Here is a 26,317-nt window from a genome sequence, read left to right on the forward strand (position 1 = left end):
TATAAATATGATATATAATAAATATAATCAAAATATAATTAATGTTTAGTTAAGCTGATAAATAATGTTTTGGTTATATTATTATATGAATTAATACAATTTAAATTAACATATTTGAATCATTATTAATGTAATATGAAAAATATTTAAATCACTGTTTGAATAAGATAACAAAAATACATAAATGTATAAGTGACATTTGTAATACGGTATAGTGACCAGAATTTTATGTCACACGTAAGTAACAGTTTCGTCATAATATTGTGATCAGTTAAATTGTGGTTCTTTTTCACAAATAGAAACACTATTGTGACCGAGTAAGAGGCGTAACAACTTCTGCATATACAAAGGAGGTGGAGCTGAGAGTCTGAGAGATAAGGGTTTATTGAATTGGTCAAGTCAGAGTTCAAAGGAGGTGGAGCTGAGACATAAGGGTTTATTGAATTGGTCAAGTCAGAATTCAGAAGGGTTATATATTAATTCAAGAGGCAGAAAATAAAAGGGGTTCATTGAGGGAACATAAAAGCTTCAAAAAGCAGGGACCATAGTATACAAATGTCTAAATCTGGCGTGCTGAGTTTATGGCAGTGAAAGTCACTGTAAAAGGGACTGCCCTAAGAGAAAGAAAGGTGATTGGGGATCACATATGTGAAATTCAGAAATCTTGTGGTGAAGCTTCCAAAGCATGTAACAACGAGCATACAAGAAATCAAGGATGAGTGGGTTCTATATTTGGGGCGTACATTCTTTACAATCCCGAGCAAGGAGTTACTGCCGAACCTGAAATAAAGTGCTAATGGGCACACTGAATTGTTAAGGGAATGGGGAGTATTACCATCGATAATGAAGATGGGACTGTTGTCACATTGAAGAATGTGAGGTACATGACATATATGGGGAGAAATCTCATTTCGTATGGTCAGCTCGAGCAACCAGGGTGCCAGTAATCAGCTGGAGACTTTTTGGTTCAGTTGTAAAAAGGTAATAACAAGCAAGTATCAACAGGGCATCTATTATCTATAAGGAAAGGTTAAATGTTCCTCAAGTCAATATAGCAAAGGGCCTAGTAGACCTAGAAAAACGAAGGCATTCTAAACTTACACATATGAGTCAATCATCGATGGAAGCTTTAGAAAGAAAAGATTATCTGAGCAAGGATGAAATAATGGGTATAAGGTTCTCCAAAGCGTGAGCGACGGAGAAGTTTCATAAGCAAATCTTCTCGACTGCTAGAACAAGACAAAGGAAATATTAGGCTATGTTTATTCAGATTTGTGAGAAAGTTCTAATGTGACACAAAGCCTATCAGGATATCAATATTTTTTGACATTGATAGATGATTTTTCCAAACAGGTTTGATCTACTTTCTCAAAACAAATGACGAGTCATTTTAGAAAATTGTTGACTATAAGGTACTAGTTGAGAATCAGATTGGGAAAAGGTTGAGGTGTCGAACAACGGATAACAAGTTGGAGTTCTGTAACAAGCAGTTTGATCATCTATGTAGAGAAACATGCGTAAAGCGGCACAAAGCATCTATATAATTCCCTGATCGTCCATGGCTAATGGGACACCCACGCCCGCTCACTCAGTCCGTGGATCACATCCCATCCGGTGAACGGTGCGTTAATTTTACAAAGGCTCAAAAATATTTTACTGATCCTGCAATTACCACATGACATTTCTATGTGCTTTGGCCTCACTCACACAATATCATCAATCACTTCTCAATAGGCCATCTATCCTTTCACTACTCCAGTTCAAGCACGTGTAAACATGGATTTCTAAACGGATGTATGATGAAAAAGGTAAGTGCACTTTGGTGACATAAGTAGTCAAATCAATTCTCATAAGCCTTTACATATACCACAAACCGGGATGTTACAATTGACCCTCTCTCAAAGAACGCATCACCCTCGTTGCGCCCAAGATCGTTACTCGTGTTAGTGTGAGCCCTAACTGACCACACTTGTCTGGGTTCGGCTCTGATACCTCTTGTAATGCCCCGACCGCCCATGGATAATGGGTCACCCACGTCCGCTCATTCGGTATGTGGGATCCATCACATTCGATGGATGGCACATTAATTTTTCCAAAGGCTCGAAATCATTTTACTGACCCTACAATAACCACATTACCTTTTCCCATGTTTTAGCCTCACTCACACAGTATCGCGGATTATTTCTCGATAGGTCACCCATCCTTTTACTACTACAACTCAAGCACGCTTAACCCTGGAGTTCTAAACGGATGTGTGACGGAAAAGGTAAGTGCACTTTAGTGACATAGGTAGCCAAATAAATCCTCTTAAGCCTTTCCATATACCAAAAATCAGAATGTTACGATCTCGTTATACATTGCAGTAAAATGGGATTTCAGAAAGAATGAACATGTAAGTTATGGACAATGTGAGATGTATGCTTTCAGAAACATGATCAGAAGGTGAGTTTTGGGCATAAGCTGCTTCCACGGCAGTGTACATCATCAACATGTCACCAGCCAGAGTTCTTGATATGGAAGTTCCAAAAGCAGTTTGGACAGGAGGTAAACCAGAGTATGATCACCTTGGAAGGTTTGGCTGTATATCCTTTGTTCACACCATAAGATATAAGATCAGTCATCAGGCATAAAAGGAATCTTCTTAAGTTATGCTCAAGGTACAAAGGGTTATTGTAAAAACCCGATCCTGGTCTTTCGACTCAACTGTACCCGCAACCTTACTTTATAACATTCTTGCTTGTTTGATTCATTTTAAGTCTATATTTATTAAGTCATATTCATTATATGAGATTCATAAACAATCGACCAGATATACATATAAAGCACAAAGTAAATCGTTTTGTATAAATAATCAATGAGATTCAATACATAAGTCAATGTGCTCTATAGGCTATCATAAGTTTATTCCTAACACGATCTACCCACACACCATACAGCTACTCGCTGATAGAGTCTTCACGGCTCCTTGTCTTTACCACGATCAGCCTCAGTTCCCGAAACCATAGACCACAGTCATTAATCATAATCCTATATCCTAACGGTTTAATTCTAACAATGCATGGTTTGGTTCTTAGAATATGAATAAGTTCTATCAAGACAATCATATAAAAATCGGCCAAGCCCAGACCAAGTCCAAGCCAAGCCCAAACGATCTCAATCCAACCCTAGCCGGATCGTCCATAGTCCCATCCAACTGTTCGATTAAGGTCTAGGTTCGATAGGCCATTCTGATAAGTCCGGCCCAAAGGCTCATGAACCTTCTTACCTGATATGGTCCAAGTCCTGGATCCATACAACCGAGTACAGCCCATGCCATTCGGATTGCCTTGCAACCGACCAGACCTTGTGACCATGTACCACGGTTAAATGAACCATAAACACGTCCGGCTTGTCAATCCACATACTCGCCCAAATGGATCGGCCAAGGCCTAGATCAATTAGTACCGTTTGGAACTCGCACCCCTTGGATGGATCCCAACCGTTTAGCCAAACCGCCTTATCTTTTCCGGTCGAACCATGCCACATCCGGCCAAGGCTTAGGATCGCGGCTGGATGTATACGGCCTAAGCCTAGGGACACAACCCTTCGGACTATCCTTCACACTCATTCGAACATACACAGAAACAAGAAGACGAAGAATGAATTGAAACATATTAGAGAAGAACAGATGTAACCTTGTTCCGATCAGACCATAGACCCGACCATTAAGGCCGCAGGCTTAGTTTGATGGATCACCAGTCTATCACATACCTTGGAGCCACGCTTTAGGGTTCCCACTTTTTTATCCTTGCTGTTTCCTTCCATCTCAAGATGGTATCTCTTCCTCGAATGATTGGTCTCGCCGGAAAGTAAACACCACCACAAACCGTCTTGTTCTTGGCTGGTTTCTCTCTCTCTCTTTCTCTCTCTTTCTATTTCTCTCTCACGATATGTCTCTGATTTTTTACTCTGAAAACTGATGTTCATAATCGACAGAGAACCCTTTATTTATAGAAGTCAGGGTCGGCCATTGCCTTGGGCGAACAGGCACAACCTGATGGGCGAACGGGCCGGACTTGGTTGAATGGTTGCAACCTGAACCATTCCTACCCCATTGCCTACCCCTTACTGGGTCGACCTGAGGCCCAAACTGTTACCCATACTCTTAAACTTGGCTCGTGGCTTAGCCCAAGACCTCACCGGCCCATAGCCAACTGGCCCGCCACCAGTTCGGACCTTGACTAACTGCCTGAGACCCGAACACTCCGTCTAGCTGAGTTGAGCTGGCTCCCAGCTGAGTGAGCTAGCAGTCCATCTGGCTGAGCTGACTTAACTTGGAACGATCTAGACTGAGCTTGACCGAACTTCATTCAGCTTGATCGTGCTTCCCGTCTGCATCGCCCAGCTACCATACAACTCGTCCAGCTTCCTTATCTTCATTTCCATCTACGGTTGGTTAAGTCTCAGCATCCTGACGTACTTAACCTTCTATTTTGGCCATGGAACTTGCCGTAAAGTCTTAAGGCCGGCTGATACGTTTTCTTGAACCATGGTCCATCCCAACGATCCTATCTAGAATCGGGGATGCAACAGTTATCGAGTGTGGCTGCTAGATGAACACAAGGTGATTATCAGTAAGGATGTTGTATTTCAAAAGGATTTTTTGTTCATAGATTTAGAAAAAGGAGACAATAGTCTACAGGAAACAGAGGTTACAAAGGCTAAGAAGAAGATTACATTCAGAAGAAATTTGGAGAAAGTCTTCTTAAAACTAGGGAAAGTTCTACTTCAAGTGGAGGAGTAAACTAACATATGAATCGGGGGAAGAAGATGTGTAAGTCTTATCAGATCTGGCACCAGACCAAACAAAAATCCATAAAACAATGGATGAAGCTCATAGCTAAGACCAATTTTGATGAGATAATAAAAGATTATATATTGGGAAATATCCTAGGATAACACTAAAAAAATTTATATCACAAATATAGACTCTAAGAATCAAAATGACCAAAATGTTACACTAAAGAGGTAAATATATACTTGTACTCCTAGGGTTAACTAATCCAAACCTTAGGGTTTAGAGTTAAAAGGGTATGGATTTGGGTTTAAGGTTTAAAATTTTATAAAATAGAAAATAAATATTAAAAATTTGAAAAATAGTTTCAAAAAATATTTTCGAATTACAAAAAGAAATTTTTTTTAAAAAACAAAAAAAATATTTTAGAAAAAAAAATTCAAAAACAAAAATTATAAAAAAGTTCGAATTTGGAAACATATAATCTAAAACTATACAATTTATTTTTTTATATTTTTTTTATTATTTTTTATTATTTTTTATATATCTAGGGTATTAATGTTCTTTTACCTATTAAATAAATTATTTTGGTCATTTTCTCCATTGTAGTCTATTTTTGTGACCAAAACTTAAAAATTGTCTATTTATGAGAATTGCCCTTATATATTTGGCATAATTTCATTTTCAATAAAACACCAAAAAAACACCTTCCCAACAAAATTTGGTATTTTGTGAATAGTGTTACACCAAATTTGGTGTAACACTATTCTTCACACCAAATATAAAATAATATATTTTAGTACTTTTCATTTTATTACGTAGATTATTATTATTAGTTGGTTATAATTTATAGTCAAAATAAATGTAACATAATATTGTTTTATTTTTATTTTAATATTACTGTACATCGCAGAAAACAAATATTACTATACATCAAAAATTATTTATTTTTATATTTTTAATTAAAAATATAACTAAATGAATATTATTCACATTAATAAAGTACAATAATAAGAAAAATGAACCAAAAATAAAGCTGAAGCAGATAATTATTACATTTTACATGTTTACATTCGATAAACTTTTGTGAATATTTATTTTTTATTTTTATTTTTTATTATTTTTTATTTTTTTATATTTTTTATATATCTTGGGTATTAATGTTCTTTTATCTATTAAATAAAATATTTTGGTCATTTTTTTCATTGTGGTCTATTTTTGTGACCAAAACTTAATAATTTTCTATTTATGAAAATTGCCCTTATATATTTGGCATAATTTCATTTTCAATAAAACACCAAAAAAACATCTTCCCAACAAAATTTGGTATTTTGTGAATAGTGTTACACCAAATTTGGTGTAACACTATTCTTCACACCAAATATAAAATAATATATTTTAATACTTTTCATTTTATTACGTAGATTATTATTATTAATTGGTTATAATTTATAGTCAAAATAAATGTAACATAATATTGTTTTATTTTTATTTTAATATTACTGTACATCGCAGAAAACAAATATTACTATACATCAAAAATTATTTATTTTTATATTTTTAATTAAAAATATAACTAAATGAATATTATTCACATTAATAAAGTACAATAATAAGAAAAATGAACCGAAAATAAAGCTAAAGCAGATAATTATTACATTTTACATGTTTACATTCGATAAACTTTTGTGAATATTTGAGTGTTTCTTTGTTGCTGGGGTTCATGTCCTCACTTCCGCCTGATCTTTCAGCTGTGGCTAGTTGTCAGCGTTAACAGGGGCTTCTTGAGGGTTCTGCAATGAAGGTGATGAAATTTCTTCTCCAAAGGAAAACTCAAATATTCACAATTAGTTTTGACATTTACTTCTTTTGAGCTTCTCAAACCAGTACTATGATATCACTTGTTGATGATACACCTTTGAATCACACAGTCGACTCAAACTCTCTCTCTCTCTCTCTCTCTCTCTCTCTCTCTCTCTCTCTCTCTCTCTCTCTCTCTCTCTCTCTCTATTCAAAACACAAGAAAAAATATCAAACAACAAGGATACAAAAGCGATTATAGAGTTTCCAAATGTGGGTCAACCTCTCTTCTGGGTCAGTACTTGGTAATCCATTATGATATTTTTTTTGTACACTGAGTTATCAAGCTTTCATCACTCGTCTGTTAGCTCAACGGTCAACAACATCAAGTAAAGAAGACACCCAAGAACTTATATGACACCGTCTTACTTTCTGTACTAGGCGTATTTCATTTCACCTAAACCTAATAGCTCTACTCCACCTTTGAACATATCATAGCCCAATAAACTCAACCCAAGTCTATCGCTTTCGGTTCAAATTCCAAATCTATTTCCTGATGAATCTTGAACCAACTTCTCACAGTATGGAATAAAATTTAATATTTATTTCACCAATTCCAAAAAAAATTAAAGGAAGTTATTTTATTGCAATTTTGATCATGAATGAATGGAATAGATGTACTCATTTTTTCTCTCTATTCCAGTCATCTTATTCTTTTCCTTTATATTTCACCAATTCTATTTTATATATACCATTACAGTCAATATGATTTGAGATTTATCGAAGATCTGTACACAATTAAAAATTATAATGCAAATTTGTTGCCACTTGTTTGGTGTGCATGTTCAAGAATAAAATTGCAAAACAAAACTATCATTTTCTAGAAAATCCTTTACTATTATTAATATTTCTTTTATTTTTGTATCCCAATCATGGGTTAACTAGGTCGTTGTATTGGTACGATCTTATCTTGAAGTTAATATAAAATTTAGGGAAATCGCTTTAAAACCTTCAAAGTAGCATTCACTAACAAATTAAACTTTAACGTTATTTAAGTAATACTAGATTTTGATCCGCACTTTGTGCGGATATTTTTTATTTTATGAATGTATACTTTTGATTTATAATATTTTTTAATTAACATTAAATTATAAAGTTATATTAGTATTTACGAAATTAGTTAAGTGTTATTTTATAAAAATATTTAGAAGGTTGGTAGGATTTTGTTAGATTCTTCCTCAGCAGAATTTGTTATACTTAAAAATAAATTTATATTTATATTTGTTTTATTATTAATATAAATAATAAAATATGTTATTTAGTTTCTAGATGGTCCTAGTATGACTTTTTAACAGTAGATAAAAAAATAGGACTTTGTTTTAATAGATTAGATATTAAACTTTCAAACTGGCACATCCGTGCGATATATTTATATTTTCAAATTAAATATGTTATAAAAAAATATATTTAATATCAATTTTAGGTATATAAATTTTATTTTAAAAATTTTTATTTGTTGAAATTTCTTTGATGATATTGTACAAATCATATATTAATGAAGTATTTTTGTTTATTTATTTAAAATTCAACATCAATATTAATAGTTTAATTTTAAACATTAGTTTTATATGAATTAATAAAAAAATTTATTAGCTTCTTTGTTTAGAAATTTTTATTCTCGAAATTTTTTTATGTGAATAAATTATTTTTTTTAAAAACAATTTTAAAATATTATTTATTTAATATATTATATTTCAGTTTAATGTTTTTATTTTTACTAAAATATCAAACATAAAATGTTACAACCAATAAAATATTATTTATTTTGTTTTATCTAAAAATTTAATTTGATAATTTAAAAAAAAAAATTAGACTATACTATTTAATTTCAAATTAGTTACTGAAATATATAAAATATGATCTATATTAAATATGATAAACAGTCAAATGATAATTACCTAATGACAATATATTTATCTTTTTTTAGAAATGTTATTGTTTAGATGTATATTTTTTTGTTAGTAGAATATTATATATGAGTAATTTTATGATGTTTAGTTATATTTCTAATGAATAGTCTAACATAGACTTGTGTATGGTAGATAAAAAATTGGACTCTATTTTAATAGAGCAGATATTAAACTTTCAAACTGGCTTTTGTATCATAAAAAACTTTTAACGTAGTTTTTGTTCTTAAAGTAGAAATTGTGACTTGATGACCTGTAAACAAGGTGACATGTAAGTTTTCTTAAAATACTTTTAATTATTTACTTAATAAAATAAATTAATAATAAACAAAATAGGAAACATAAATAAAAATTAGAAAGCTATAGGAAATTTTAAAATTGAAAAAAGTTCTTAATTTTTTAAAATATTTTTAGAAATTAAATTTCACAATAAAAAAGTTTTTTATTAAATCATATAAAAGATCTGATTTATTATTTTTATAAAATAATTCCGAACATATCAACATTATCAATAACATCTTTCGTCATATCACGACTAAGGCTGAGAATGGGAAGCGTATAAAAAGGTGGGTGATACACATGTGGGGCCCACTTCTTTTGTCCAATCACCAACAAAACTTGTAAAAATAAATATGACGGGTGAAACACTAGTGGTCAACCGAGAAGTTTTTAAGAGAGAGAGAAAAAGAGAAACTGAGAGATTTCCGGCCGACGGCGAGGCTCTCTGAGCCACCGTCGGTCCGGTTGTGGAGTTCTTTCTTTCTTTTCTAGTTTCTGGGTTTTGTTCGGGGTCTCTTGATCTACCTAGGTTTCGGCGTCGCACCTCTCTATGGTGGTCGTCCGACTTGTTTCTGGGAAGGGGTGGCTTTTTCAGCACTTTCTTCGCCGGCTTTGGGTACCGGGAGGCGGTGGCTCTTTCAGCATCGCCATCGTCGGCTTCAGCTTCCGGGAGGCGGTGGCTTCCGCAGCATCGCTGGCGCCGGCGTTTGGGTTTTTTTTTAGGGTTTTTATTTCTCCTCATTTAGATCTACGAGTTTGAGCTTACTTGGTTTTCGCTTCTCGATCTGAATCTGTTGCCGCTTATATGTCGGAGATGATGAATCGATTGTAGGCTTTAATATCTGTTGGTAATTCGTAGATCCGTCCGTTTTTTGGTTTGAAGTTGATGCGATTGATGGATTTGAGTATCTCGAGGTCTGGTTTGAATGGTTGAGGCCTGGTTTCGACTCTGCTGTCGACGGTGGCCGTCGAGTCGTCGTGACGCGGTCGCTGGTACCGGAGGAAGAAAGGAGGCGTGCGGCCTCGCGTGAAGAGAGGCGCCTAGCCTGTTAGGGTTTTGGGTTGGTGGTGTGGGCCTCTGGCCCAATTTATTTCTCTTGTTGGTATGCCTATGTTTTGGGCTTCGGATTGTTGTAAGACTTGGGCCTTGCCCATTCTGGATTTAATCCTTTTAATAAACTTTAGTTGGGAAAAAAAAAAACACTAGTGGTTCTATTTTATCTTGTCTTTTAACTAAATTGATGGAGGGACCGTCATTATCAGAGGAGATGAGTGGATTGAGTGGAACATGATATGGGTTTATTTATTAAAGACCAAAGATATAAGAAAAAAATAATTCTATAAATAGACTACTCTTCACTTCTATCACTACAAAGCTTATTTTTTAAAGTCTCTTCTGCAAAGTTTGTAAGATTTATCCTCCATAGTTTATGATGTATATTCTTATTCTATCATTTATGTGTATTTGTAATTAGTTATAATTATATAAAAGAACATTAGTTGCATATTTCTTGGTAACAAAAGTTCTATAATAATATTTATAATATTAAAACAGAGATATTTAAGTAAGTTAATTATAATTACATGGTAAATGACTATTAATGTTTATTCATTACTACATTGCTAGTATAATATAATCAACCATATAATAACATTATATTTAATATTTTTTGGTGATTCTAATTTAAAATTTGATAAATGTATCTATCGTTGTATTACTTTATAATCTGAGCATTACAAATAAATAATTTATTGATATTTGATTAACAAAATGTGATTTCTACATATTAATAAAATTACTAATAAGATATTGTTTAAAAGGATATTTGGAATTTGGAAAAAATGAGGATTTTTTTGGGTGAATTTTCAAGATATAATATTGAAGTGAAAAAGAGTAGTATTAGCTACAATCAATCTGCATAATTTAATTAGGATTTCAAATTTTATAAGTGATGATTTTGCCAAAATTATGGCACAAATCGAGACTGATACGAATAAGATGGAAACACTAAATACAGTTGATGGCAATTAATGGCGAATATAAGAGACTTCAAATGCACTATGGACCAATAAAAATATTCTATAATATTTTTTTATCAATACTTTATTTTTTGGGCTAAAATCAATATTGTATTTAAGTTTATGTTATTTTTTTAATAAAATAATATGTACTTGTTGCGTTTAATTTTTTTTTTTTGCTTTAAAACTGTAACTGAAAAAAAATAAAAAAAATTTATCTTTTAAATTATAATTTGAACCACCATTTATCCACTTTCACAATTCAAACAAATATTTTAGACCGCTTAATCCGCTAGATCCGCACTTGTACCGCCAGATCCGTTAGATCCGCTCTTGTTTTACTAGATCCGCTAAATCCGCAACGCTTGATCCGCTTTTCCCATTCGAAGCTTAAGAGTAACATTTTTCTTCATATCATCAATGACAATAGCGTCATAAACCATTATTATCCATGTCAGAAATTGCACTGTTTCGAACATATCAACATATCAGCATTTCAAATATATCAAAACTAAATGATTTAAAAATTAGAAAATGTTGCTTTTAATGGTGATATGACAAAAAGTGTTAATGTTAATGGTCATATGTTCACAATTATTTTTGAAAATAAAATTTAGAGCTCTTATATGATTGTGTTTTTTTTAAAGAATTCTTATTTTATATGATCTTTTCAAACGAATGAACTTTATGACATATGAATAAAAATTGTTATGACACCATCATCATTGGTGGTATGAAGAAAAATGTTACTCTTAATTGTGACATGACAAACAATGTTATTGTTAATGGTGATATGCTCAAAATTATTTATTAGAGATTTTTATTTTTTAAAAAAAGAACTAAAATATTTTTATTTGTTTAGAAAATTGCATTTAAAAATGTTTTTTTTTTATTTTAAGAAAGTTTCTGTAAAAACGATTTTAAAATTTTATGTAGTTTTTCTAATTTTTTATTTGTTTCCTATTTTATTTCTTATTAATTATTTTATCAGTCAAATAAATAAAAAATAATCAAAAAGAAAAACTGACATGTCACTTTATTTAAAGGTCATGTTAGATTTTTAACTTAATGAATAAGTAAAGTAAGTTAGAGGTTTTTTACGATAAAAAGTCAATTTGAAAGTTTAATATGCTCGTTAAATAATTTCAAACTTTAAAACGTAAATAAATGCTATTCTGAAGATTATTATGCGATTTTCTGTTAAAGTTTTATGTTGAAAAGAATTTGGTAGAAAAAAGTAAGGAGCAGAAATAACAACAAAAAAATAAAAATCCATCTTCTAATCCGGCCCATAATTAATAAGCCCATTTAAAATTGATGAACTGCATTTGTTGAAAAATATTTGTCCTTTTCTTTTTCTCCGCAAAGAAAGCGGAATCGAGAGTCACTGCAGGTACCTGTCGGGATCGGTTTTCTATCGGTAATCTTCAAATAGCTATCCTCGTTAAGCAGCTAATTGGTTTTTGACGTTTAGAAGAGACGATTTAGGTTTATAAATTTTCCAACTTTAGACCGATTCTGGGTAAATTGGTGAACAAATCGGAGAATTTGGCGTTAGGGTTTTCTTGTAATCGCGATTATGAAACCACACGATGATTGGGTCGATGGATCTTGGACTGTAGATTGTGTTTGCGGTGTGAATTTTGATGATGGTAAAGAGATGGTGAACTGTGATGAATGTGGGGTTTGGGTTCACACATGGTGCTCTCGTTATGCTAAAGGAGACGATCTATTTGCCTGTCATAAGTGCAAGATCAAAAACACCAAAGGGTTCATGCTCAAGGAGGTCCCAATTGAAGAAAGGGTTCATGTTCAAGGAGTTCCTGGTGGAGACTTGTCTCTGTTTGAAAACTTTTCGTCTGTTTCGTCACGTCAGCTGTGGAAATGTTCTGGTTACGTGCCTAAGAAGTTTAGGTTTCAGTATAGAGAGTTTGCTTGTTGGGATGATCATGAGAAGGGAAATGCATGTGAAACTGAGGACCCAGAAGATGGTTCTGCTCCTATGAATGAAGGCAGAATAAGAAATTTTGTTTCTACACAAATGGAGATGAAATGTTTTCAGAGTGATGATATAAACAAAGAGACTTATTTTTCTGAAGATCGGGTAAAGAAGAAGGTTAAAGTTGCGGACAAAGAGGAAGAAGATGATCATACGAACGATTTGGTGGGCAATACCCTGAAAATGTTGTAGGAAGTATTCGACTTTGATGCAACAGGAGTCCTCACAACAAAAAGTTGTTATCCAAGTTTAAGCTTTTGAATGTTTTCGTGTCAATGTTTAGGTTACTTTTGAATTTTTTTTTGTGACAATGACTCCATGCTTATGTTTATAACTTTATATTCAGATTTAACCCTTGAAGGGTTTCTTAAAGCATCTCTATTGGTATTTTATAATTTCTAAAATAAAGTAAGTCTATTTTAATGGATTTGAAAATCCGAATTAAATCTAGTGTTATTGGTTCTATGATTTTCAAATTTATATTAAAATCATGTGTTATTAGTTTAATGATTCATAAATTCTATATCAAATCAAGTGTTATTCAATCGTACGGATATACTAATATATTTAATTTTATAATGAATTTAAATGGATTTTTTAGGATTTTTTAGGATTTTTTATTTAAAAATACAAAGACTCAAATCCGAGGAAAAATCTTAGAATTTGCATATTTTACTTGGATTTATAAATATTACATAGATTTCTAAATCAATCAATTCCTTAAGGAGGTGTTATTGGTTTATATATTTTGATTGATTTAGAACTCCATACAGTATTTATAAATTCAAGTAAACTATACAAATTTTCAAATTCTCCCGGATTAGTATTTACAAATCTGGAGGTTTTCCCTCGGATTCGAACCTTTGTATTTTTAACAAAGAAATCCATGCAAATCCATTCAAATACATTATGAAATCAAATCTATCAGTAAATCCATATGATTGAACAACACGTGATTTGAATTAGAATTTATTAATCATTAAATGAATAACACATGATTTCAATACATATTTTAAAATCACAAAACCAATAACACTAGATTTAGTTGGATTTTCAAATCCATCAATTAAAGTGGAATGTAGAGGAAATTATAGAGTCTCCAAAAAACATGTTATGATTATGAAAGCCTTGGTCATGTTAATTGTTTTAGAATCCTGTGTCAATGGTTAGGCTTCTAACGTAGCGCTAGTTTAGATTCTAGCCATTGCAAGTCAAATTTAACCACAAGCGGTTCATAGATTTCATTTGTATAATAGTAGAAACTCCATTAGGTATAAATTAATAAATTCACCGAAAACTATGACACAATTCGCGAAATATAAGATACTTTTATCTCAACATAAATATAATTTAATAATTGAAGTTTATATAAATATGAATAATATATTGTATATTTGATTTTTTATTCACGGTACAGTTTTTTTTTTATCAATATCTCAAAATGTTTGATGTTATATTTCATTTTATGCTTAAAATTTATTTACAGTATATATTTTCTATGCACCAAATAATCAAATAAGAATAACATATAATGTGTACCATTTATTTACTGTTAAATAAAATATTCATCTTATTTTTACATAAAAAATATTTTAAAAGATATAAATCTATAAAACTTCTGTAAATCAATAAATTTGTAACTTAATAAAATATCCAAATCCTAAAATTATTAATTTTTTGAATTGTCATAGGGATTAATTGTGTCAATGTATGGGGGTGTTTATAAAACATGCAATAAAAGGTGAATTTTCATATTGAGTTACTGCTCGAACCTTTAACATATTTTATACAGAATTTTCATATTTCAGGCTAGGCATGGACATTCGGGGTCCCAATCGAGTTTCGGTTTTATCCATTCGGGTTTTGGTTTTTCGGGTTTATCAAAACCAACCCCATTCGGTTTATATAAAAGTTCAGTTCGGGACCGGTTCGGGTTCTATCGGGTTCGAGTTTTATCGGGTTCGGGTCAAGGTTAGTAACTCTTCAAAGAACCGGTATAATCCATTGTACTTTCGGGTTCGGGTCCCAATCGGTTATTCGGTTTTAAAATACTTGATTTGTACCTATTTTATAACTAAAACGTAAATGAAATCGGTTTTTGGGATTTAAAATACATGATTTGTACATATTTTAATAGCCAAACTATAAGTAAAATCGATTCAAAAATAAGAAAAAACATCAAACGTTATCATTCAAAATCAAGCGAAAGATAAACATAGTTATTGATAAAAAGAAAACCAGATAAATGAAATCATAAAACAAAAACTAAGTTCTTATGAAATGAGAAACATTTTTTTTTTTTGGTCAAAGAAATGAGAAACATTATTCAATGAAAACAAAACCAAAATCTAAAAACTTTAGGCTTCAACCGCCACATTCTACCATCAACCTTCATGATTATTTTAAAAGTTCAATAATATCTTAAAGTATTTTGCATACATATTAAGAATTAAGATCATATTTGGTAGAAGTTCTTTTTGTCATTTTAAATGGTTTGGGTTTTATCGGATATCTATTTAGGTTCGGGTTCGGTTCGGATAATACCCATAACCCAAAATACCAAAAAAAACAGGATCCATTCGGTATATATGTCGGGTTCGGATCGGTTCAGATTCATTTTTATCGGATCAGGTTCGGTTCGGATTTTCGGGTTCGGTTTATTTGCCCAGCCCTATTTCAGGCTATCCCACATTTTCTGGGACATAATGAGAATGCTGACTTTTTAGCTATAATGGATAGGTCTTTTCATAGGACTCTTTATTTTGTTGGTTATTTTATTTCGGTTAGTTTGGTTACCAAACCACTTCAAACTTGAGTAATAAAATATCATTTTAATGTTAATATAAAAAAGTTTTACGATGATCCAATATTCTCGACACATAAGCCAACTTTTATGGGCATATTATAACATCTTCGTTTCGAGGACTGAGCTGGAACAGTCCAAAGACGAGTTATGGTTAGACTAATCAGACAAGATGGTTTGAATTGTCATCCGAGATCAGTTAGACAATTACGTAATGACATATATATACGTTTTGGTGGGAACGATTACTGAGCCAAACACATACTAATAGACCAAAGAAAATGGTTGGATCAGTTACTTGGCGGTCACTAATCATTTACCCGAGCAGTTATTAATCAGTTACCCAGCAGTTATTAACATCGGTTACTAGCCTACTTGAGCAGTTATGTGGCGGTTATTGAACTGATAAGGGAGCAGTTATGGGCAGTTGACTGAGGCGGAATTGTTACTGGATTGATTAACGTTTACTGACTGGCTTAACTGCTATGACAAATTACTGAATTCTAGACCCGTCACCTAGCGGTTATGGGCAGTTGGCCAAATTAAGCGAGATATTAGCCTGCTTGGGTGGGAGCAGTTGGGAATGGTTATGGTGTAATCCATAAACCGTCCATAGTTTCTTTTAACACTCTTTTCGTAGGAAAACACACAGAGAAGAGTTTCTGGAGAGAAACCGAGCTGAGATAAAAAGAACATGAAAAACAAAAAGAAAAGAAGAATTGATCGAAAACACGAGACAAAGGACCGATGGGCATCGCAGTCCGTGGAGACGACTAGCTGAAAGTCGAGCGATGGATGATCTGGTATAGTTTGAGTCATTTATGGGTGTGATACTGATGGAGAGATGAATCCCGAGGAATAACTGCATCAATGTCGGTTACAATTGATGGTGAACGAGTATGTATCAAGAATATTGAGCATCGATCGGGTATGTAGCAAACTAGAGTGATCTTCAGATGTATATAGATTTATCGAGATCAATGAACTGATCAGGAAAGAGTGAAAGAATTTTCGAGAAGGGTTATATGTGTCTCAACCGATATACTTCTAGCAATCGGATGACCGATCTGGAAGACGAGCAAACAGCTATTCCGAAGAACTGGAGATCACGATGAAATGTAATGATGAACCTTACGGTTGGCAGTTAGAGCTGAGGATGATTAATATACCTTGGTTTTACTAGTTTTAACCATGGTATAAATCCATTTATAGAGTCTTTATGTATGGAGATTATGGAGCAATTTGGAGCTTAAGTGAAGAAAACATGAAGTTTTGAAGTCGGAGTCGATATTTTGAAGTAGTGTCGATCAATACTCCTTGTGTATTGGTCGATTTTTAGCAAAACCTGGCTCAAGTTTCAAGAATTGTATTTTGATCCAGAAGTTTTCGTATTTGCAAAGAAATTTCTAGACGTGTTTAACATATATTTGCCTACTCGGTGATTGTCCTGTGCTTATGCACAGATATACATAATTAGAAAGTAAATATATTTTGATAATTAATTAATAATTTAGTTGGACTAAAAATAAAATTAATAATTTAGTTTCAATCTGAAATTATTTTAAAATTCATAATAATAATCTTTAACAAATAATTATTTCTTAGTTAGACAAGTGATTTTGGATATGTAATATATATTCAGAGTGGTTATTTCTTTGGTATATAGTAGGTATATTAGATAGCATCAATTTCTAAGAGTTCAGACATAATATTTTTTGTTCTAAATAATTTAAAATTTTGATTAATTTTGTTATTTGAATTTAGAACGATTTTTCTCTTAGACATGTAAATATATTTTATTAATATTATATATAACATTATATGTATTATTTTCAAAATCAAATAAAAAATAAGTTAAATTGTTGATCGATTTAAAATTAAATAAATGGATATAACAATAATATTTTGAAATCTCATGTATATATTTTTTAAAAAAAAATTGTAATAGACAGTTAATATTTTTTTTAGTTATTAGTATGTTTTGAAGTATCCGTATTTTATATGTATTAAATAATTAAAATATTACTGCAAAAATAATATGTTGTATTTGTAAAATATTTTTGTAGATAGTTTTTAGTTTTGCTGTAATTATAAAATATTTAGTCAATTAAAGATTATACAAAAATGAATAAAACATCGCAATCATACAAATTATAAATTGGTAGGGGTATTGCCCCCGTGCAAGCGCGGGGTTGTGGATATAGTTCTTGCATAGGGAAATTTTTTTTCTTATAAATTCATTCTTCCATGGGAAATTTAGAAGAAAAAAGTGGGATCTACCTTTCAATAATTTGACTAAAATTTCAACATAATTGGTATAAATTTTGAGGAACAAATTTTTTTCCTTCAACATGTTCACCAATTAGAGTTTTATAATGCCGATTTTTAGATTAATAAGACATAAAATAATAAGTATTCGTAAGATGGTTATACCCGTATGTGCGGACAAAAAACCTGGTTAATAAGTATTTGTAAGAAAATTATGCGCGTATATGCGAAAAAAAACACATTGTTGATTCTAATAATAAGATCTTTTTTTATCTGTAAACTTAGCCAATTAATGAACAACTTTAAATTTGTGTGTAGTTTTACTTTTATCGCCTTTATCATATTTTAGTGTGTTTCCGCATTGTCCTTCTCAGTCCGTAACACAAAAAGCCTTACCTAGAGTAAGAACTCTGATAGAATCAGAGGCAATGAGATGGACATGCTAAATATGAAGATCTTGAGGTAAAAGAGACTTATCTTTGAATCAGATTCTAAGAAACTCATCAAAGACATCAATAGTGAAGGAAGCTCTTTCTTATTTGAATTATGCTCTTAAGTTGTATTATATTGGGTCGTCACAATATTATATTGACAGCCCAGTGTATGCATAAGATTTTGTTAATGAGAAGTGATGTTGAGACAAAAGAGATGAAGCACATTTGTTTTATTTGTTAAACAGATTGAATTAACATTCATGAGAATCTAGGGGAAATAAAATGAAACTGCAACACAGGTGGACATTCTTGTTTCGGTCATGACATCTGCTAAACTGCAGTCTTAGGTTTTGGAAGCTTTGAACAAGTCAATACAGCTCTCAGTAGCAAGTGCTCTGTCCCAAAACTTTTCATAATACTCAGCATATATAAAGCTTCTGTAAACAGCAGGAGACTCTTCTTCCTCATTAATCAGCTCTTGTTGTGGGCCAACCACAGCGTCTAAAGAAGGACAGTAGAATGTCGGTATCGATATCCGCTCCTTGTCGCTGTTCACGACCGCTCTGTGTAGCACACTCTTGTATTTGTCATTGCTGATAACCTGAGAGGAGAACCAACCACATAAACTTTACACAAGGATGGTGAAGAAACCTATGAAATTTTCAATTTGTTTTCTCCTAAGTACCTGCATTTGGTCACCCATGTTAACAATAAAAGTGTTGGGAACAGGATGAACAGCGATCCAGTTACCATCTTTAAAGACTTGCAAACCAGACACTTCATCTTGAAGAAGAACAGTGATCAAGTTTGGATCTTTATGTCCGGGAAGTCCGAAAGTTAGATCGGGTTGAGGACAGGGTGGATAGTAGTTTAAGGCCATGTGTTGGCCGTGCTTGCCTAATGTATTGCTTACACTGTCTTTCGCAAGGCCTAAGCTCTCTGAGATTGCCTCGAGAAGTACGAGGACCAAGGCTCTAACGCTTGTGGCATATTCAGCTGTGACTTCTCTGAATGAGACTGGACTCGAAGGCCATTCGCTGATGAAATCTTCGATAGGAAGGCAATGGAGTCGGAGGAAATCTCTCCAGTTAGAGAATTTCTCTGAGCCAACGTTGAAACTTGTGGAGAGTCTCGTCGTCTTCTTTGTATCCGCAGAGTAATGCTTAACTCTTTCGCTCTCTGGCTGCCGGAAAAACTCCCTTGCCACTGTCATCATTCTTTCTATTGTTTTCTCTGGCACCCCATGGTTCTTGATCTAGAAAAATGAAACAATCAACATTTTAACTCAACGAAACAGTGTGTCTTCTATTACAACAACAAATATCAGAATGTCTTGTAATAGAGCATAGTAAATTGGAGAAAATTTTTAATGCAGTAAAATAGAGCAAGTTCGAGTTAAAATGAAGCATAGTGAATTAAGCATGGAGTTGCCTGGAAGAAGCCATAAGAAGCGCATGCATGAGCAACTTGGTAGATAACGTCGGCTCGATTGGGTCCATGGAGTTCCTGGAGATCGATCATAGGGATGGAATCACCGGATGTTTCAATCTCGGACAGATTTGGACGGTCAGATATTGGTCGGACATAGTTTGAAGGAACGTGATCAACGGAGGAGGCGATGTCAGATACGAGAAGCTTGGATGTTGCAGAAGCTTCCATGGTTGGGGAAGTGATTGTGCTGTGAATCTGAAGTGAGTTATAGAGATAGAGAGAGATGTTATCATATAATATATCCCACATGTCATATATATATATGAATAGAAAGTATGTATGACATGCACGGCACGCTGTTTAACAGGACCTGAATTGTATTTGATATTGTGAACCATTCAAGGCTTCAACATATTTTAAATATTGAAATTCTTGACACGTTTTGTTGACTGACAGAATTAAGCGTTACTTTTATTTGACAACAAAAAAAAATCTTTCAATTAACACATCTCCAATGTATATGTTTATATTTTCTTTTCTAAAATAGAGCATCATTATAGAAAAATTTGGTCCAATGTATGACTATATAACAAAATTCTTCTAATTTAGAGAAAAGTATAGAAAGTGCTACTTGCTCTCTATATTTAGAGATATAAATAATATTTTTTATATTTTTTTCTTAAAATAAAGATTTTCTATATTTTTTTTCTTAAAATAAAAAATTTTCATATTTTTTTCTTAAAATAAAAGATTTATTTTTAGATGCATACTTTAAAGTAAATCCATCATGTGATGATGTGTGAAATTCTTTGTTACAGCTATGTGTCATGTTACTAACTGCCATATAAGGTGATTCATCTTTTTAGGAGCACTAGCTTTCCAAGTGAAGCTTAGTGATACTAAGTTCCGAATATATGACCTCATTCCAATGTTTCAAAATATTTTTAGTAACATAATATCCCGACTTAATAGTATATTGCCCTTCGTAAAACTCAATCAATAGGTATTTCGATGTATAGTGCGGCTTATGGCCGAACTCCCAATTAAAGGAATGTTTTCTGTCCCAACAAAATTCTTTAGGCTCTCCACATCTCATTCTTTCAAATCATCTCTAATAAAATCACTAATAGGGATTCTAGAATGAATAACCAAAGCATTTAGCCTGGCCGGCCTTGCAGGTGTCGTCAAAATCCATGGATTCTCCAATGATTTAGCCTCATAACTTTAATGAATTTTCTGTCTAATCCCCAATTCTTAAGCGGTCTCCCTGCTGAAATGCTCATCCATGCATATGAGAGAGCATATGTAGAACTTTCTAACGGAGTCGAGCTAAGCCTATAATACGTGCCACGCAAACCCATAGCAAGCATAAATTTAGGAAATTGTACTAGTCTTTATTATTGTTCTGCCAACAATGTTAGGTTGAATTCATGGATCATACAAAATCCAATACCTCTCTCGTCTCTTGGAATTATTTTTTTCCCATTCAGCCCAATGAAAGCCCTTTTAGGAAGGTTAGAGCTTCGTCACAAATGAGCAATGACACATGCTAGTTCTCACAAATGTCTAAAGGAAGAAAGAATCTGGACATAACATATGTCGGTAGTGCTAGCGCAATTGATTTAATTAGAAAATCAGTTCCTCATTTTGATAACCATTGTGCCGACCATCTATTAACTCTGTTTTGCAACATGTCCTTTAAGAAGGCAAACATCTTACATTTTGAGCCACTTATATCTACGGGTATTCCCAAGTAAGAACTCATTCCACCTTCTCTGGATCCAAAAAGAGTATTTAATCGTTTGCTTTGAATTTCCAGAAACTCTCTTACCAAAGAGTAGAGATGATTTATCAAAGTTGATACATTTCTCGTAAGCTTTTCCACATATCCTTACTATTTTCATAACTTCTTCACATTCGCATGGCCCCCCCTTACATAAGAAAAAACTATCATCAGCAAAACAAAATGAGGGTTAGCGGGTGACACACGCATCCTCGTTATCTTCCCTTAATTCTCTGCATGATCAAGAAGGCTAACAAGTGCTTCCGTGCATAAAATAAATATGAAAGGAGACAAAGAATCCCCTTGGCGTAGTTCCCTCTCTGGGACAATATTACCTTTGGGCTAGCCATTCATAATGAACTTGTATTTGACCGATGAAATTCACCATATATCCATTCAATCCAGAAAGCCGAGAAACTTATTTTCTCCCTTACATCTCTTATGAAAGCCCATTCCATCATATCATCATACGCCTTGCTTATGTCAGTTTTGATTGACATTCTCTTATTACTCCCTTGTGGTGTTATCTGAAGTGCATGAAACATCTCTTGAGCGATCATAATGTTGTACGTAATTTTTCTTCCAGCAAAAAGGCATAACCTTTTTGAGTCTCTGGCATTAGACCTTCGAAACTATCTTATATCTCACATTACACAAACTAATTGGCTGAAATTGGGTCATCTAAGTAAGTTTATCTTTCTTTAGAATGCGACAAAATTTTGTATCATTCAAACCTTGATCCATAATGCCATCAAAGAGAAATAACCATATGGGTTAAGTTGCCCTTCACAATATTTTTTTTAAAAATGTATTGAACCGAGGTGTCATCCAATCTGGTCTCTAGAGATTTTTAAGGATGCATTGCAAAAAGAGCTAGCTTAACTTCCTATTCTATAGCCAGAGATGTAAGATCATAATTTATTGTCTGATGATAGTATGAGTAACATCTACTAAAGCTGCATATATCTCTTCTAGATTGGACAATTCAAAAATGCGTTTGAAATAACTAGTAGCAATTCAACCTATCTCTTTCTCGTAACCCAATAATTATACTTTTTGTTTCTAAAACATTTTCTCAGCCTTAAGAGCATCAGACAATTCCTTAACAGCCTCTACTATCTCTTCAGTTGTGACGTCGTCATTTGAATACAAAGATTCCACTTTCTCCTTAAGTTCTTCCACTTGTTTTTCCGAAGTTACATCAAAGATTCCACATTTTTTCTTCTTAACATGAAGTCCAAGAAAATAGCTGAGTTTTCCCACCATACTCATTTTCAATTCTGGTCATTGTCTTGACGAACATATCAATCAGGCTTTTCTTTGTTTCTCCAAAGATAATGTCTTCGATATAGATCTGGACAATGAGAATGTTTGAATCCTCATTTAGGATAAACAAAGTTTTATCGACACACCCTCTTTTAAATCCATTTGTGAGGAGCACCTTTCCACAGTAGAATGGTGTTGTAGAAAGAAAAAACAGGACTCTATAGGAGATGGCCAGAGCCATGCTGAACGAGAACAACGCTCTTACAAGATTTTAGGCTGAAGTAATCAATAATGCTTGATATATCATCAACAGGTATATGTGAGGCCCTGGAGATATATGACTCCATATGAAATATGAAAAGGAAAATCACCTAATCTGAGCTATCTTCATGTCTTTGGTTGTATCTCCTACATTATGAATGATAAAGATCAACTCGGAAATTTTGATTCCAAGTATGATGAAGGGATCTTCCTATGATACTCCACCAACAACATGACCTATCGAGTATATAACAAAAGGACACACTTCTTGGGAGAAACAGTTATTTCTTTGATGATCATAATAGTCTTCTATTGGAACCTGGTGAACCTTCTCAAGATGAGAGTGATGCAGCTAACGATGTATCTCAAAGAAAGACAGTAAGTAGTGATGAGGACTGTGTAAAGGAAGACACAGAAAAAGATGAGAAAAATCAGACTCAAAGGCATCAAAATCATTCACTAGATGACGTTATTGGTAATCTAAATGATGCAAGGAAAACTCGCAACAAGAAGAATGATTTCAAGGTGATGGTTAAACTGGCTTGCTTCATCTCCTTGATAGAATCACTTGATGATGAATTTTGGACAAATTCGATGCATGAAGAACTTGAACAATTTACCGCCTAGAAATTTGGGATTCGTTTTAAAACAAGAAGGAGTTAATGTCGTTGCCATTATGTGGATCTTCAAGAACAAGATAGACGAAGAAGTAATGTTGTAAGGAATTAGTCTCGCCTTGTTGCTCAAGGTTACTCACAGATTGAAGAGATTGACTTTGATGAAACTTTTTCTCATGTTGCACGACTTGAACCAATTCAGTTATTGTTTGGGATCACTTGTAAACCGAGAATCAACATGTATCAAATGGATGTCAAAAGTGACTTTCTGAATGGGGATTTTCCAATTTGGTTATTATTCAATACAAAATTTCTCAAATCCCAGTTGATCATTGGGATTGTCCAATCAATAATATCTTATCTAAATTATTTGTACCATGACTCAATATATGAATCTTCTGATGATTTTCTCGAAGCTTTTTCTCGAGTTTATGTTTGTGGCTTGTTCCTCTGTGTATGTTTTCTTCATTTTTTCGACTTGATCTTTCACGACTCTGTTTTTAATTTTTTTTTCTTGAGATAGTTCTTGTGAAAGTATGACATTAAATTTTTTGAGATTTTCTTATCGTGCTTCATCCTTATCTTTAGATGAGTGCTGTTCCATTTCCAGGATGTTGATGTGAGCTTTTATCATTTCTTTGTCTTTCAGTATTTTGAGATTTTCATGATTTATCTTAACCAGTTGATGACATAGTTCTTGATACTTCTTCTTTACATCACTTTCATTTTCAGATTCGGGATCAGTGGCAGAAACATAATCTCTTCCTTTTTGAATCAATGTGAAATGATTAATATTATCCATCTTCTTCCCAAGATCTAAACTTGTAAACGATATCGAGAATCTTAGAGGTTGTCTGATCTGATAACAAATGAAATACCGAGAACCTGGATAATCAAAGGACTTAGAGATAAGAGTTTCATTTTTAAAGAATACCTTTATTAGAAATCATTTGAACAAATATAACATTCTTGTTCAATCAAACTTACGTGACTAAACACAACTTTTGCATCACGATTGACCAATTTCTAAATACCCAAGATCTCTTAATGCAACAGCAGTTGCTTCTCTCACAAGTCTTTCACTCACCAATAACCCTAACTCGAGATTCTCTCGTTTGAGTGTGCTTCTCTTTCTTGTCAAAACGGCTAATCTAATCACATTTCGGTCTCCTTCTCTTTATAGTCAAGCATTTACAAATCTCGAATATCCCCTTTCCATATTCTTCGCAGCCACATCATCATTTCACGATCACAATCTTCCTGCTTCATTAAGCTCAATATTCTTGAGCTTACATTAACCTTATATTTCCCCAATTTGGTGAAATGATATCCCATCGAATCATGCACACCTATCCGACTGATGGGTAAACTTTGGATAATTGTCACATCATCATCCACCACCAAAGACTCAATCGGCCATGTATTATTTGTTTGTGATTGTGGATCAATTAATTAATCTACTGTTAAAAGTGATTATTGGCTAACATTATTAACAGATTTAGAGTTTGCTTGTCTCATAGGAATGCTTGAGATCTATAGATCATTTTATTTAGAAATTGATGTATTCGTGCTTACCATGTTTTTTAACAAATTAAATTTATTTATTAATTAGATTCTAAAAAATTATACAAATACATATACAACAATGAAAACCAACAAATAAAATAACAAAAACATGAAAGACCATAAGTTTTTTGCGAATTTGAAATCTTTCTCACATTTTGAGTATTACTCTTTGTTGTATTACATTAGCCTCATTTTAATTTAGATCTATAATATTCTTTGGTTTAAAATTCAATGTATAGATTCAACTGTAAGAAATAATGATTGAAATGACCAATTTTCAACGATTGTAAGGATATACTAGATTTCCACCCGCACAACCGTGCGGGTATATATTTTCACATTTATATATATAGATATTTGTTTTACATAATTATTATGTATTTTTAATGTTACTCACATATTTAAATATTTGTATAATTATGCCAAATATAATAATTTTATAGTTTTCATGCTGTAAATTAAAATCATCACATATATATATGTTACTTATTATATATTTGTCTTATTGAATTTGCGTTTGATTACTAAACTAAATTTTTTAATGCATGAAAACATATATGAAAACAATTTTGTATTTAATTTATTTATAATCATGATCCGTAATTCAAATCGCTAGATTTTTTAGTAATTTCTAATGTTTATTAACTTTATATAATAAATTGCTGTATATTAAAAAGTTTAAGATAAGTTAAATTTTTATACATGTATTATATAGTTTACTAATATTAACCCGTTCTACCTACATATTATATTTTGAGCATAAATATTTTATATTTATGAAAATAAAATATGTTAACTTATCAATTTAAAATAATTTTATCATATTTTTTTCAATATAACATTTTTATTTTAAAATGATAGATATTATTATAAAATTGATAAAATAGGATATAGTTTTATTCTTTTAGTAACATTTCATTACTAATTACAAAATTAGTTGAAAATATTTATATTTAATTTATGACAATTAAGATCTTATTATAATCTTTTTCATGAGATTTGTTAGAATTTTAATTTTTTTTTTTAAATAAAAGATATAAAAGATATTAT

At 32.4% G+C, this 26,317-nt stretch overlaps 2 protein-coding genes across 2 annotated transcripts; one reads left to right on the forward strand and one right to left on the reverse strand.

Moving 5' to 3' along the window:
• The first annotated feature begins 1,177 nt into the window (after positions 1–1,177).
• On the forward strand, positions 1,178–15,129 carry LOC103838919 (inactive histone-lysine N-methyltransferase 2E). The gene is made up of 2 exons (XM_033279400.1): positions 1,178–1,188; positions 9,224–15,129. Exon 2 carries the CDS (start codon positions 12,419–12,421, stop codon positions 13,028–13,030), a length of 612 nt encoding a protein of 203 aa, XP_033135291.1. The 5' UTR covers positions 1,178–1,188; positions 9,224–12,418; the 3' UTR covers positions 13,031–15,129.
• Positions 15,130–18,543: 3,414 nt separating this feature from the next.
• Positions 18,544–21,707, reverse strand: LOC103838917 (protein DMR6-LIKE OXYGENASE 2). The gene is made up of 3 exons (XM_009115369.3): positions 19,775–21,707; positions 19,029–19,598; positions 18,544–18,944 (listed from the first exon to the last, which is right to left on the reverse strand). Exons 1-3 carry the CDS (start codon positions 20,081–20,083, stop codon positions 18,687–18,689), a joined length of 1,137 nt encoding a protein of 378 aa, XP_009113617.1. The 5' UTR covers positions 20,084–21,707; the 3' UTR covers positions 18,544–18,686.
• Positions 21,708–26,317: the final 4,610 nt, after the last annotated feature.

This window comes from Brassica rapa, chromosome A09 (genome assembly GCF_000309985.2).
Source record: "Brassica rapa cultivar Chiifu-401-42 chromosome A09, CAAS_Brap_v3.01, whole genome shotgun sequence".
NCBI lineage: Eukaryota > Viridiplantae > Streptophyta > Magnoliopsida > Brassicales > Brassicaceae > Brassica > Brassica rapa.